The sequence below is a fragment of the Octopus bimaculoides genome, chromosome 4, assembly GCF_046866305.1.
Source record: "Octopus bimaculoides isolate indiv1 chromosome 4, ASM4686630v1, whole genome shotgun sequence".
Taxonomy (NCBI): Eukaryota; Metazoa; Mollusca; class Cephalopoda; order Octopoda; family Octopodidae; genus Octopus; species Octopus bimaculoides.
This window is the reverse complement of record NC_142931.1, coordinates 44,149,019-44,166,518: the sequence shown is the minus strand read 5'-3', so window position 1 is coordinate 44,166,518 and position 17,500 is coordinate 44,149,019. Positions and strand designations below refer to the sequence as shown.

General features: G+C 33.1%; 1 protein-coding gene across 17 annotated transcripts in view; it reads left to right on the top strand.

Annotated features, from left to right (window-relative positions):
• The window catches only part of LOC106873997 (potassium voltage-gated channel protein Shaw), a 526,032-nt gene that overhangs the window by 448,165 nt on the left and 60,367 nt on the right, over nt 1–17,500 (top strand). For 5 of the 17 annotated variants that reach the window (XM_014921549.3, XM_014921542.3, XM_014921543.3 and 2 more), the window contains 2 exons: nt 7,348–7,386; nt 14,746–14,772. The exons of 6 other annotated variants lie outside the window; for them this stretch is intronic. In XM_014921549.3, the coding sequence (XP_014777035.1) occupies nt 7,348–7,386; nt 14,746–14,772 (66 nt within the window). The remainder of the gene's footprint in view (nt 1–7,347; nt 7,387–14,745; nt 14,773–17,500) is intronic. 6 more of the 17 variants (XM_014921551.3, XM_014921546.3, XM_089350670.1 and 3 more) reach the window with 2 other exon arrangements.

The following is a 17,500-nucleotide window of genomic DNA, read 5'->3' as shown; positions in this document are numbered from 1 at the left end:
AAAGATAAGTGAAAGTGGAAAAATACGTGCTGCTAAATGGTCCTACTCTGACTATGCAGCTTTAGGCTAACAAGTTGAAATGGGATAAGGCACTTACCTGTAATGTGCCATGGTAAATTGGAGCTGAGTGGAGTGCTCCAAATTACTCAGTGCGGTTCCCTATTCTCCTTTTAAAGATTCTTTCTTGTTCTTATTTTGTTGTCCTCTGCATTTATTTTCGTTTTTCTTGTTTTTGTTCAATCATCCTAGTTCTTTGAGGCATTCAACACTAAGGTGTGTTTTAGTCCAAAAAATGTAACAACTTGGCTTTCTACCTAGTATTGTCAATCTCATGCCCTTTATCTCAGTACCTTCTATTGGCACAGTTCTAGCATTGCTCTGAGGCTTTGGAGTTTATTAGGACTTTAACAGTCCATTTTATTGGTGCCTGACCACAGGATACTTTTTTTGCACTTGCTTTAACCACTCTCCCATATTGTGACACAAAAGTCACTACATGCCAAGGGTCTGCACCATGTTCAGCAACTTTTATGATAATTCTTGTGTTTCCTGGACTCATTTGCTGTGGAAAAAACTATTAATCTGAGGTATATATGTGATAATTTCAGCCTGTGTTTTGACTGTTTTCAGTTTTAATGGTACAGTAAAATGTGTCATACACTTTTGATTAAATTATTTAATTTCTCCTGGAGTGTTTGCTGTAACTACTTGACATGAGGGAAAATTAAATCCACTTCCATCAAATAGTTTTTCTTTTTGTCCTCTCTTGGATGATTTCCTATAACAAAGCAATACTATTTGTCTTTGGAAACTCTCTAGTCTTCATTTTTTTTCATTCTTGTAACTGTATTCAGGTCAAAAAATTCTCTCTCTTCATTTAATGTTTCAGAAAGGTTCGTTTTTACACAATAGCTATATGTGGGCTATTGTATTTGGAATTAAGTAAGATGTTGTTACTGTTGTTGTTGTTGTTATTGTTGCTTCCAAATTACTTATTTGGATATTTGGGATATTTTCTTCTAGTAAGTTTTCACTATACTGTTCATTATCCTTTTCCTCTTATACATTTAGTTCTGTTTTGATTTTGTGTTGTTTTTCTCACCATTATGGTGTTTTGTTATGTGACATAATTATGTGTGGTAACCATTTTGGATGCAAAAATGTAGTGTGTGCAAATAACATTTTAAAAGTTTGTAAAACAAACCTCTTTTTTCCTGTTGTCTATTTTTGGATATCAAAGACAGCCCTTCCTAAGGCAATTATTATCCTTTTTACAAGTATTCCAAAGAAAATTGCATTTGGTAATGCTTGAAGTAAAATGTGCTTTGAAGGGAGAATCAAAAAGATATTTTCACACAACAGGAATCAATAATAATAATAGTAATAACAATAATAATAATATAGCAGCATGAAGTTACTATACCACATTCTTAATTAGCTTTCTAGGATCATAGCCACAGAGTGTTTCAGCAACAATCCATTGAAAATGACGGTCTGTCGGAGAAACATACTTTGCTATTCCCTTTCTTTCAGTTTGCAGTTTTAATGATCTTGTGATATAAAAGTTGAGTTGAAGTGGTAAGTTGTTGGGATTTAAGAAGATACTATCATGTACTGACTTTAGGGGATGTAGCTAAAGTTGAAACATTAGGGTGCAGACCAAACTGAAGAAATTTTAGGGAAGAGGATATTTTTATGCAATGTGTTGGGTTAATGTAACAATAACAATAATGTAAGAGATCCCCCCCCCCCACATTAATTATCTTGTATGAAAAATATGTCAAGCTCTTTGTAAATGTTCAATGTATATTTTTGTGCCTAATCAGTGGATTGTGGCTATACATCAATACTTTTATTACTCAAAGATATATTACCTGAAAGATAGAATAGATGGTTAAATAGACTATTAGGCTATTTGTACATTAGCTGAGAGTTCAAAACTGCTGAGTTTCTTGGCAAAATACATTATTCTACATTGCCTCAATTTATCTGTCAGAAGCATGTAACAGATAATTTCAGACTGTTACTTGTGATAGACCAACATCTTTCTCAAGATCGGATTTAATGCTTATCTAAGTTATACTATGAAATCATAGTTATGCACTTACCTTCAAAGCTTTTTGAAACTCAAGATGCATTTTTTGTTTTTTTTTATTTTACATTTATAAAGATGAAGGCATGGCTGTGAGGTCAAAGAGTTTGCCTTCAGTCATGTGGTTTGGGTGTCAACCCTATGGTATGGCATCTTGGGCTAGTGTCCATAGTAACGAAAGTTTTGTGAGCTTTGTTAATCGATTTAGTAGGTGGAGACTGAAAGGAGCCCATTACAGTGTCAAACAAAATATTTAATGGCAATTCTTATGACTCATTATGCTCTGACATTAACTTTGCCTTTCATTTTTTCATGGTCAATAAAATAAAGTACCAATCACGTACTGGAGTTTATTTAATAGACTTGCCTGCTTCCCTTCAAATTGCTGGTCTTGTGCCAAAATTAGAAAGAATTATTATTAGTATTGTGGAGGCGCAATAGCCCAGTGGTTAGGGCAGCGGACTTGTGGTCGGAGGATTGTGGTTGCAATTCCCAGACTGGATGTTGTGTATGTTTATTGAGCGAAAACACCTAAAAGCTGCACGAGGCTCTGACAGGGGGTGGTGGCGACCCCTGCTGTACTCTTTCACCCCAACTTTCTCTCACTCTTTCTTCCTATTTCTTGAGTAACGCTGTGATGGACTGATGTCCCGTCCAGCTGGGGGGAACACATACGTCATAGAAACCGAGAAACCGGGCCCATGAGCCTGGCTAGGCTTTAAAAGGGTGAAGAAAAAAGAGAAAGAAAAATTATTAGTATTATAAATAAAACACAATATATCCTCATATAAACTCCAGTACTTGCCTGGTCCTTTATTCACTGCAAAAGGCTAAGTTGACCTCATCAGGAATTGAACTCAGAAAATAAAGAGCTAGAAGAAACATAACAAAGCAATTTTTCCAATGCTGTAACAACCAATCCATCACCATAGCAATAATGATTTAGACAATAGACCAGGTATTTTGGCTGAGGTGTCAGTCAACACCACCAATCCCAGTACTTGTTAGGTACATTTTTAGTGATTCCAGAGGGATAAAAGCAATGTTGACCCTGGTGAGATTCAGCCAATCTATCAAAAATAAGGAATTATCACTACTGTCACTACACAGTATTTAATTTCTTTGCCTTTCATACAGTTTGTGAACAGTATAATAATTACTAACCCTTCAAACATTTACCTTGGATATAACCAAATCATTATTATTATAACATTATTAATAGTGTTAATTTTTAAGGCATTAGATTAAAAGAATCAGTAGCATGATGGACAAAATACCTTGGCATATTTAGTTACATCCCTTTGTACTAAAAGTTTAAATCATTATGAGGGTCTGTTTTGCCTTCCATCCTTCTCAGGATGATAAAATAAGAAACAATCAACTGTTGTGTTCAATATAATTGACTATACCCTCTCTGAGAATGTGTGGCTTTGTGCTTATGTTAGATATCAATATTATCATCATTTTTTTTATATTTTGTATTTTTTATACATTATTAGTGTTATACATTATTAGAATGTTTCTGATTACTTTTTTGTTTCATTTGTTTTTATTTTTTGTTTTCTTTGCTTTTATACTTTTTTTTATATCAGTTTATAATTGAGTATTCAGTACATCATACTAACTATTCCAACAGCTGCCCACGTTCTTTCCCCATCCTTTCTACTGAGTGTTTAGTTGCTAGTTAAATAGCTGAAACGCTAAAGTGTTGAAATGATTGAAATATAAAAGCTATTATGATGCTTATTTAATGATGTTATCTCAAGATTCCAGATGCATCAAGAGAAACTTGCCATTTTGAACTAAGATTAAACAGATCAACAATCATTAATCTTCATATGAGACAGAATGTTATGCCCATAATTAATTCCATTACAGACTTTACTCTTGTCTTAAATGAGGTTTTTGATTCTTTGTGACCTTTATAATTTTAATTGTATTATCTCTTTTTTTTCTTTTTTCTTTATAATATTGGGTAGTTGGGTGGGAAGACAATTAGTTAATTACTTTTAAAAGTCAATTAGTTGAAAATATTTCTTTTTTTTATAAAAAGTCTGTTGGTTAAAAATGATACATTCAACTAGCATACTATGTAATTTTACCAATAGCTTTTATGAGCTGACAAAGTCTCTATGTAGTCTCTAGACCTGCTAAAGATAGCAGCCAAATTTCTTTCATATCATACCTTACTGCCCTAAAACTAGAAAGGACACCTTGGAGAATGTGATCTAGAAAACACTATTACTTGAAAAGAAAAGTGGGAAAGTTACAGCTACAGCAGGTTTGCTCACTCAAAAGGAAAATATAACATAACTTCATTTTATTCTACTATTTTATTTTATTTATTTTTGTATTTAAGGCTCCATATAGGTAACTGAATTTCTAAAAAGATAGTTTTCCTTGAGATCTTTAAATGTCAAATATAACTTATTGGTGATGATATGAGTCAGTTACATTATTTAAGCTTCATTATTAAGAAATATCCAGAAATAAGTTTATTGTAAAAATTGGATCAGTTCAATTTTTTAGTTAAGTGTCATTGAAGATAATGTTCTTCGTGCATATAAGTAAATAGAATATGAATATAAATATTTTCAGTTTTTACTGCTTAGAAATCATTGATTTTGTTTCAACCCCGATAAACTAATTTTTTATTATGTATACTGGTTGTCAAACAACATGCAAATATTTTTCCGGGTCTCATTTCTTGAAATATCTTTACTTTGTTGCTAACATAAAGTAGTAGTAGTAGTAGTAGTAGTAGTAGTAGTAGTAGTAGTAGTAGTAGTAGTAACAACAGCAACAAATATTACTATTTTTCACTATTATTATTTATTTCATTGTTATTATCGTTATTTTTGTTATTAAATAAATAGATAATAAAAATAACTTTCATATATCAGTCTCTGCGGAGGCATCAATGGTATGAAAATAATAATAATAATAATAATAATAATAATAATAATAATTTCATACCATTGATACCTCCACACAGACTGATATCTGAAAGTTACTTCTTTTTTTTTTTAACAATATGTCTGTTCTACCTTGCTTCATTTAACTACAGTTAAGTTTCTTATGGTAAAAAAAAAAAAGACTCTTCTGCTGTAATGTTAGTGCAAGTGTGAGGTGTCAACTATCTCATCCCATCAATCATATGTAATATAAAGTAATTCCAAATCAAATATTAACTACAGTAACTTCATTCTGCTTTCCAACCATATTGATTTAGACTGTGAGCTAGTCTTTCCTTTCTTTGAAGAGCCAACATAAGACAAGCATCTATTACTGTTATTTTCTGGTTCTGACACATCATTTTCTGTAATGTCTTGACATGTTACAAATACCCTACTATCATTCTCATACTCTGTTACAAATCTTTCTTTGACTCTATCACAAATGTCATTCTCTAACTCTGCAATTAATGTCATTCCATTTACTTAATCCTAGTTGCTTGCAGTGAAGTTAATTGACATACATCAAACAACAAGTGTTATCTGAAATGCATTTATCATTCGTGTTATAACCTCCTAAAGTTACACCTGAATTTTTCCTTCCTTTATACCACTCATTTCTAATGAAGCTATTTTCTTTACTAACTGCAAAACCTTTCTCATTCTGCTCACTCTCCCCTACACCACATTCAATAACACTATCACCCTTCCATTTAAAAAGAAATCTACTACTACCATCCGTTTCACATCAATAATTTATAATTTCAGATTCAGTGTAGAAAAAAATTAAAAAGCTTTCATGTCATTAGGTAACATATAGATGCTATTTCTATAGTTTTTCAGTTTATTTCATTTATCATACGTGAGAATATGTTGAACTGCCTTCATTGTCAAATTTTCTACATCATTCTTAAGCAAACCACAGTTCATGGGACTTTCTAAATGGCATGCCAACAAAAAATTATCTTGATTTTTTTCAGTAGTGTGGCTTGCCTGATGACAAGTCAAGTCTCATGGCACCTACTTCTCAGAAAAGTTTGCCCATGCTTGTTCTATGTCCTTTATGTCATCTCTGCATATATCCATAGTTCCAATACTTTTGTTAGGATCTTACCTGATCAACAAATTAGTGAAACTATCTATTGTGTTTATAGTCTATAGCAGATGGCTGGTCTGGTATGTTAGAGGGAATTGTATTTTGATGTCTTTTAAAAGTCTCAGGGAAAACTTCTTTTATCATTTCTTGTCCCACTACTTTCTTTCTAAACCTACTTTTAACTTTATCACCATATCACCTTCTGTCTGATTGTTCATCCACAGAACTGGTTTTTGGCTCACAGCTGGTTATCTCACAGAAACTTTTATTTTCCCTCTGTTATTAGTGTCTCTCTTTCTCTCACTCTCTCTCTCCCTCTCTTTCTCCCTCTCCTCCTCTTCTTCCTCCCCCCTCCTCCTTACTGGAATACATGTCAAGTAGCAGCTTTTCTTAACTTGCATTAGCAGAAAGATCTTTCAGCTTCCATACCTTCCTTCATTAGATTGTTTTGTGTTTCAGAGACTACATAGGTTTTATCCTGCAGTCACTAATCACTTGTCTATGTTAAATATTGCATTCTTCACTATAAGTACTTGGTATTCACAATCGGCTATCAATCCTTGTGAATCTGTCTGGTTTGCCTTCTTGTTTGACTAGTAAGTTGTGTTGTGGTTCACTAGTTTCATGAAGTTATTGTGGCATATGGTCAAATCACTTGTGGTGCAAAACACCAAGAACTTTGACACCTCCTCAGTCCTCATATCAAATTCATAGCCACCATATACATCAGAATATTCATTATGGGGTTGTCTAACATATGCATTAATGTCTCCAGCGATTATAATGGAATCTCTATTACTTTTTTTATGGGGTCAGTCTACAAGAGGACCCTGTAAAAATAAATGTCTTGCTCATGTAGCAAAAACTTTGAGTAACAACAAAGTAACCTGTCATCTGTTTTCAAAAGCAAATAAACATGTACATACACATACATATATATACGCACACGCACACACAAACACACATACACTCTCATACAGACACACATACACTCACACACACACATACACTCGCATGCACCCACACATACACACACACACACACACACACACACACACACACACATACACATACATCATGTCCTAGCACGTATAAACGCCAGTAGCTTTTCTATTAGTGTATACGTTTTGTGCTTATGATAATGATTAAAATAAGTAATTAAAGCCAAAATTAATTTGTTTTATGTACTTTTTCTTTATTTGAAGCCCAAGGTGGAGCACTTCAGGAAATGATACCCTTTCGTAGTAAGTGTTTTAATAATTTGGGAACATTGGTGTGCAATTTTTTTAATTTTTACCCCACTAATCAGAACCTGTTTTTCTCCTTAACCTTGCATCCATCACTGAAAGCAGACTAGTCTATGACTGATCCTGTAGAAGTCCCTTCTACTCTGTAGATATTCATTCTACTAATGTATTTTCCCCCCAAATAATTAATTCCCCATAATTACATCAACAAAACCAGTGTTACCACTTGCTCCTCTGTTACTGATGTAACAGGATCACCAGTATATCTAGGCATTGTTCTCTAACCTCAATCACAATATTAGACAAATGCCTTCTATCACTACTGTCCCACAATTATCTAAACTCATTCCATAACTAGCAAGCCCTTTACAAAACACATAGAGTCATACCTATACCTTTTTAGTTTCCATATGAAATTCATCCCATGGAGTACTCTCCTGCTACTTTTGTTTCCTTACTCAAGAAGGGTTGGGCACATTGGGCAATTGCTCACGACCTTGGGAGTTTAGGGGCCTAATCTGACTTATGTATGTTGTCGCTCACTCTCAGTAAAGAGTGCACTGGTTCACCCAGGACACCTACTATGCTGCTAAAGGGCTTAATCTGCTTTGTCCAGGACATAGCTAAATCCTATTATAGCAAAAAGCTGATGGCCTACCAATAAAGTAGCAATACTGCGAAAGTTTTACACATATACGTGTGTGTGTATGTGTGTGTGTGTGTGTGTGTGTGTGTGTGTGTGTGTGTGTGTGCGTGTGTGTGTGTGTGTGTGTGTTTTATTTGAAAATAAGAGCAGTACCTGTGAACTTTGCAGACTCTCCAAGACACAAGAGATTGATATTCCACTTAGATTATTGTCAGCTACCTGCAGGAAATGATGGAGTTCTAAGGGACTTCTGAGGAGAAGAACTAGGTGTTGTGGTTAGTGTGGGGCCTGGGACAAAGTTGAACTCAAAATGGAGGATGAGGGTAAGAGACTTAATAAAGACATGATGTTCAGGAGAGATTTGGATGTAAAATATTCCAATCTTCATCACCATCATCCCTTATATGATAAAATAAAATATATATGTATATATATCAGTATCATCATCATCCTCATCATCATCACCATCATCACCATCATCACCATCATCGTCGTCATCATCATCATCAGTACCATCACCATCATCATCATCATCATCCTTATTGCCGTTTTAACATCCAGTTTTCCATGCTTGTATGAGTCAGACTGAATTTATTGAGGGACATATTATTCTTCAGTTGGATGCCCTTCCTCTCACCAACCCTCTCTTTTTCTTCCAAATATGTTTATTTCCAGGTATGTTTTTGAAGAATATTGTTAATGAATAATACTACTTACATGACAGTGAGACTCATTTACAACTACCATTTGATACAAAATACACACTAATATACAAATACACATATACATACATACGTACATACATACATACATACATACATACAATATATATATATATATATATATATATATATATATATATATATATATATATATATATATATATACATATATATATATATACATATATTTATGGAGGTTATGAGCAGTAATGGTGTCAATTAGACCCAGAGGTTTCAGGTAATGCTGAGTAAGTGCTAAGAAAGGACCATAGTTAAGCTCGAGGTTCGGTGATTATGCAAATAGGGGATCCAACATAGGTCATATATCGTATGAATATAAGGATTTACTTTTCGTAATGAGATAAAAAACCAAGGCTGTGTATATTTTAGAACATTTATAAATAGAAGGTCTTACAGCTGTTTCCAGAATATTTATTATATCTCTTCATCGGAGATGGTGTGAGAGGATGGTTAAGCAATAGTTAATTTAGATAAGATAGGAAATAGAGAGTGAATGCAGGAATATTCACTCTCTATTTCCTATCTTATCTAAATTAACTATTGCTTAACCATCCTCTCACACCATCTCCGATGAAGAGATATAATAAATATTCTGGAAACAGCTGTAAGACCTTCTATTTATAAATGTTCTAAAATATACACAGCCTTGGTCTTTTTTATCTCATTATGAAAACTATATATATTCATATATATATATTGGAATGTTTGGAGGTGATTTTTTTCTAATATACATATATATATATATATATATATATATATATATATATATATATATATATATTAGATAATAAAACAAATAGTTTATACCTGGTATCTTCCATCTTCCATCTTTCATTTACAATATGGATATATATATTACATACGCAGAGACACACACACACATATACATCCATACATGCACGCACACAAACACACACACATACACACACATATTGTGGGAAGTACATTGGTGTAGTTATATGGGATGTAAGCAATATATGAATAGACTAGTAGCAATAACAAACAGATGGATGAATGTGTGAACAAATAGATGAGTAAATAGAAGCATATAACAAAATAACTGTTGACTAGAAACTATTTTGTTAGAATATCTGAAAGATATTGTGAATAAGAGATGTAAACTTACTCAGGCAATCAACATTTAGAATTTATCATTCAACATATCCATCACATTATTGTGTCTCAACATAACAAATTTTGTCTTTCATCTCTTTGATCTATTTCTTCGTATAGTAGATTTTTGCATAGGCTTTTGGATATTTTTTTCATATGGGCTTATATTTAACATGTTTACATATTATTATTTGAAAAAAAATGGCTGCTATTGTGGTTGCATGTGTGTATGTACATATATATTCTGTTTAATCTCTTTTACTTGTTTCAGTCATTTGACTGCAGCCATGCTGGAGCACCGCCTTTAGTCGAGCAAATCGACCATGAGACTTATTCTTTGTAAGCCTAGTACTTATTCTATCGGTCTCTTTTGCCGAACCGCTAAGTGACGGGGACATAAACACACCAGCATCGGTTGTCAAGCAATGCTAGGGGGACAAACACAAACACACAAACATACACACACACACATATATATACATATTCTTTCAGTTTTTGTCTACCAAATCCACTCACAAGGCTTTGGTCGGCCCGAGGCTATAGTTGAAGACACTTGCCCAAGATGCTACGCAGTGGGACTGAACCCAGAACCATGTGGTTGGTAAGCAAGCTACTTACCACACAGCTACTCCTGCGCCTATATAAGTATACATACAAATATATATATATTGTGTCATGTTGTCAGAATGAGTGACAAAAGAATACCCAGAGTCGTCACGTACAACCAGCTTGATAGTGAGTACAGGAACGCTGGTTCAACCATGGCTCAGATATAAGGACAAGCTGAGCAAACAGCCTCGGAGTGAAGAAAGTGGAGATTGTCATGACAAAAGAATATAAGAGACTTTGTTCCAACCAACATTAACAGGCTAAGGGGTGCAAAGCAAAGGAGAAAAGTGGCTGCAAATATACTGTCTGTGCTGACAAATAGTCCTCATAGTCACAACATCTGTAGGCTTCTTTGCAAATCGTTGGCAGAACTCAAATGTCTTATTCAACAAGAATTATGACTGACTAAGAAAATTTAGGTTTATACATCAAAACCAACATCATGCTATATATATATATAATATACATATATACTTTATGTACTTTATATATATATATATATATATATATATATATATATATATGTGTGTGTGTGTGTGTGCTTGGTCTGATCAATAAGTATCCGGACTGTTGCCATAGTAACGAAGCTAAAGCACATAGAGTAAAGCTGCTTGGTACAGATTGACCTTGAACGTTGCTGTGCATGTGCACTAAGTTTTAATGTTCTAGCTTACTTCCACTGTTTACAGCAGTGTTTGGAAGGAAGGTGTGTAGCATGTGATTGTCACATTGGCCATGACAGAGAAGTTGAGCATCAAATTTTGCCAAAAGTTTGGTGATACCTGCTCAGAGGCCTATGCAAAGTTTTCAAAAAGTTTGCATTGTTCTCAATACAATCAAAGAGATCTTGTGCAACTGAAACCTGAATGTCTTCTTGGTCAGCTGAAAGCAGTTTTGGCAAAAACTTAGCAGACACGCATCTCATACCCAAATCTTCAGTCATAATGGACTGAACTGAACCGTAACTAATCTGCACATTCTCTGATAACTCTCGGATGGTGATTTGACGATTTTCACTCACAGCTGTACATACATATGTGATGTCTTCCTCAGTTGTGCTGGTTGCAAGTCTCCCACAACGTTCATCAATATCAACATTTTTTTGACCATCTTAGAAACATCTGAAACACTCGTACATTTGTGTGCAGCTCATACACTCCTCTCTATACAATTTCTGCAACTCTGTGTAGGCTTCTGAGCAGGTATCGCCATGTCAACTTTCTTTGTCATTGTCAATGCAAAGATCACACACTACACACCTTGCTACCAAGCACTGCTGTAAACAGTGGAAGTGAGCTAGAACGTTAAAACTTAGTGCACATATACACCAGATTTCAAGGTCAATTTTTGCTGAGTGGCTTTACTTTGTGTACTTTAGCTTCGTTACTATGAGGCAACAGTCCAGATACTTATTGATGAGACCTCATATATATAAATATACATATAAACATTTAAGGGTAAGGACTCCTTTCCGTCTTGAATGACCATGGGATTGCACCTAGAAAGTTACTTTCCAAGGCACAAGTCCAGGCAAAGTTGTTTATGGAAGACGAGCTGTCGCCCATGCAAACCAGCCTCCACTATCCATACAACTGATGTTATCCAAGAGAAAGGCAAAGACCGATACAGCTTGGCATCAGTGACATCACAGCTCATTTCTACAGTTGAGTGAACTGGAGCGACATAAAATAAGGTGTCTGGCTCAAGAATATAACATACAGCCTGGTCCGGGAGTCAAACTCTCTACCTCATGATTGTGAGCCCAATCTCTAACCACTGAGTCATACACCTTCATACATAAACATATATAAATATATAGTGCAAAGACAAACATTAAATATATATATATATATAAACATGTATAAATATATATATAAATATATATATTTAATGTTTGTTTATACACTATATCTGTGTGAGTGTATATGTATACATGAGCATGTCTAGTAATATTTATTATTATATGTACATATGCATATGCATGAGCATGTATAGTAATAAATATTATTATATGTACGTTTTATAACTAATATAATTCATAGGGTGCATGCAGAACACTGAGAATCCAACCAATAACATATCTTTTCATTTCTAACATGTTCTGGCAGATTCAAGCATGAATGCCTGATTGCTGCCATTTTTCATCAACAGAGAACAGCTTCTCCTTTTAGAAGATGTGTTTTTATAACACACATAATTCACCTGTCTAAGGAGATGTTAAGATACTGCTGTTTCGAACTTATTGTGTCTCATCAGTCAAAGTTACTCCATATATATAATATATATAAAATATATATATATATATATAATATATATATATATAATATATATATATATATATATATATATATATATATATATATATATATATAAGCATGTGTATATATGTGTGTATAATATTTGGATATATGTGTGTAGTAGTGTAAAAATGACTAATAGAAATTACCCATGAATACCTTCTGCATGATAAGAATATATTTAAGTGGTGATGGCGGATAACATATATAATGCCGTAAGCCAAAACATGTTTAATTTAAACTTTATAGGTTACATAGCAATAGGAAAAATAAATCATAAATTTTAATGATTAATTCTGCTCATGAAAGATACGGGAGACAACTCTGAAATTTCAATTATTTAAAAATTGCTTGGAAGCAAAGAGAGGTAAATTCTTCTGATCTTTTGCTGGTACACGGACAAAATCATGCATCTTCCAGTCTTATTTGACCGTCTCTTCAGAACATACTTGCCTGATCTGAGATAATTGAGAGATGTACAGATTTTAAGATTTCTACAATCTAAATATCATCATTTTACTGTGTTTTATACATGGATGTGCGCGCGTGTGTGTGTGAGAGAGAGAGAGAGAGCTTGTTTTATTCTACTTTCTTTTAACCTTATGCCACCATCCATTCCTCCATCCTTTTCTTAGTTGGGTTGATATTCATTTTGGTGTCTGCTGGTTTATCATTTATAACATACATGGTTATTGGATATATAAGGACACATAACAATTAAAATATTGTATTTTTGCCAAATTTCTGAGAAACTGAGCCAGTTGTGAATTGAAGTACATGTATATATTTATGCATAAGAACACCAATAATACTTTCCACATTTCTTATATATATTTCAGTGCAAATGTTTTTTTATACATACATACATATATATATATATATATATATATATATATATATTTATTTATTTATATAAGGGCATTACTATACAATAATGCCTCACGCTATTAGGGACTCAAAGGTCAGATTACCATAAAAAGCACATTTTTTATGGTAGTCTGACCTTAGAGTCCCTCATAGTGTGAGGCATTATTGTATAGTAATGCCCTTATACAAATAAAAATATATATGCTGGGTAAAATGATGGATTTTTTTTCCCTTATGAGGTTTTTTCCATGCTAGCTACTTGATAAATTCTTGTAAAAGAATTCATCCTATTATTGAATTTATATATATATATATATATATATATATTAGAAGTCATTAATTTAACTATAATATCCTTTTATTGTGTCACAAATAACAGAATTTTAAAGAAACTAAAGATTATTCAAAGGAACTGTGTGTGATTTTTTTTATATATGCATGTAAAAATTAATACCTGAACATAACATATATCAATTGAAATATAGCTTAGAAACAAAATTGAAAGAATTGTTTATAGTTATTTAGTATTTACTGCCCAAATTAAACTTCATCTCTGAAATATTGTCTGGAAACACTTGATATAGTAAATATTGGAAACCGCACAATTTAAAGTTTTTCTTTATCATTTCCTTATTTTTTTTTTTTGTCCCTCTTTTTTTTTTTTTGTCAGCAACTTTTGTCAATCTTTTATTCAATGAAGAGTGTTTCCTCACACATACTCCTAGATGCATATCCAACAGTCTCTCTCTCTATCTATCTTCTTCTATCTATCTATCTATCTATCTATCTATCTATCTATCTATCTATCTATCTATCTATCTATCTATCTACCAGTCTTTCCATGTATCTAGTTACCTATCTATTTGTCTATGTCATTCTTAGTCAAGATTTATTTATCAGCAGATATTCTTTATTTCTCTTCTCATCTCTGTTTATCTAAATATTTTCTCTTCCTCTACCTCTCTCTTTCTACCTCTCCCTCTCTCTCCAGAAAATGAAAACAAAATAATATATTTTACTAAACAAATTTATTTTATGCTCTTCCAATGATTTTGACATTTTTTCTCTTTTATTACAACAGGCTTAAATACCTATGGATATTTACTAGGTTAAGTATTCACATAATTATGTGTATATATATATATATATATATATATATTCTTTTAAATTTCTTTACCTCTGGTTTATGGAAAGTGAACTGATTTAGGAGTCACTCTTATCTCACTAAAATTTCTTAACTCAAGGAGTAAAAAAAAATTTTTCTTTTCCATTTTTTTTTACTTCATACTAATTTCTATTTTAGGTTTGTAGTGGTATCTTCCATGAGGAACTTTCAAATTTACTTATTACTTCTATTCTAAATAATGTGCAGTGGTTAAATTTTTTGTATATCTTTTTTATTATATTGTTTAATTGAATAGTGATAATATATAACTTACTATGCTGACTATGAAAATATGAGAGCTTTTATGCTAGATTCCTGATCACATAATATTGAGATCACAATTTATTCCTGTGATGAAGTACTAGATAACTTTGCTTGATTCAGTCTGTATGGTTGACTATAAGCACAGCATCCACTTCATGATTAATGGGCTAGCAGTAAAGGAAGTAATCTTGCAAAATTAATTGATTCAGCAATATCAAAATGTTCAAATTTGTTACATCTCTTTTACTCATAGCATCACGAGAAGAACCTCATCATCATCTTAACATATTCTTTTCCATTCTTGCATGGATTCAAACAGAATTTGTTGAGACAGATTTTATTTGGCTGGATGCTCATCCTGTTGTCAACCTTCAACTGTTTCCAAATTAGGTAATATTTCCTCGTGACATGTTTTCATGGAAGATTGGAAATAAAGGATACTGCTTCTGTGATAGTGAAGGTCATTTATTACTGTCATGCAATGCAAAGACCAGGAAACACCCACACACACACACACGTACATACACATATATATATATATATGCATATAGATGTGTGTGTGTATGTGTGTGTGTGTGTAAGAGACAGGCTTCTTTCAATATCTCTCTAACAAATCCACTTGCAAGAATTCGATTGGCCCAGGGCTATAGTATAGGACACTTGTCCAAAATATTACACAGTGGGACTAAACCCAAATCACATGGTTGAGAGAGAAAGAGAGAGAAAGGCAGACAGCAGAAAAAAATTGAGTGTGGTATATCAAACATTATCAGTAAATTTAAATCCCACAGATTGCATGTGTGGTGAGCAGCTGCCTGCACTTATTGTTATAATAATGCAATTTAATTTATAGTAAGCTCTTGAGGACAAGATGTATTTTAACATTTTTTTTTGTTCAGTCATCTTATAGATAACTATTGGACCTCCATGATCATCAATATGACCACCACTCCTCCTCCTCACTATTATTTTTTTACCAGCATGATTTGCTTAGGTTTGCAGTATAGTAGATTACCATTCTTCATAATCTCGTTTCATCTCACCTGTATGGCTCAGTAGCTTCAGATCTTCTTCTGCCATAAGAAATTTCTGCTATTAGCAAACAAAACTATTTCACCAACATGGAGATATCCATTCACACCCATTTTCATATCTGCGTTGCTGCTCTTCTTTACACATTAATTAATGTATTTAACACCACCACACACTCTCATATTAAATGTCCTTGTGTGTCTTCCTCAGTGTGTGTATGTGTGTGTGTCCGTCTGTCTGTCTGTGTAAGTGTGAGTTTCACTCGAAGATTGCAGTGGCATGAAACTTGAGTCATGGGACAGACTCTCAGCTTCAGTTTTGTACAAATCTTTATGCCCCTACTATAATAGCTGTTTCTGCTAGGCATTTTAATTGTTTCTTCTGTAGTGAATTTCTTATGTGAATATCTCATGTGAATTTACAATTCTCTACTTCTCTTTGCAATGTCCGTGTTAGACAAACTTAGCAATATATTTCCTTCAAGCTATGAACAACCAGATAAAGTAAGCTAAATAAACTATTGGCTCGCAACTTCGACATTTATTTTCTATTCTATGTCATTCTGGTTTAAATCAATGTCTGCTTGAAGCTAAAGAATCAAGAGGCCAATAGAAGAAATGATTTAAACATTCCTTAATAAAATATTGCATAAATCGATACAGCTCTTGTAGGTGTATTCCCAATATGTCTAAATCTCTTTAATTTTTTTAGAAAGTACAATAGAACAGGAGTAAATGATAAAAGAAAGAATCAAAGTTTTTTTTCTTTTATATTAGAGAGTTACATCCTTCAAACTGAGTGAAAACAATGTTAGTGTGATACTTGCAATGAAGTATGTTGCAAGATTCCAGGACTGGCAGTCCTGTAATCCTGCACCAAAATAGTGCTGTGTGAAACTGTGCCAGACATAAAATTAAGAGTTAAAATAGGAAGAATGTGAGCTGTTGTGCAACCAGATGTTTTCATCTAATTTTTAGTCTTGTATGCTTTAATTAAGCACAATTTAATAAGGAAGCCTGTTCATGTTCACTCAAGTTTTCAGAAAGCACACCATGCTGTCTTAAAAAAAAACAAAATGAAAACAAACAGGCATTTTGAATAGATATAACATATTTCAATAAATGACATGAAAGATTTGATGAGAATGTCTTTGATCATCATCTACTTACTCAGGGCTGACCTAGAACTAAATAGCAATAACGAGTATTCTGTCAATTATGACAAGTATCCAGTTGATCCAATCAACAGAACAGCCTGATCATGAAATTAACATGCAACTGGCTGAGCACTCCACAAACATGCATTCCCTTAACATAGTTCTCAAGGAGATTCAGCATGACATAGAATTTGACATGACTGGCACTTTGAAATACAA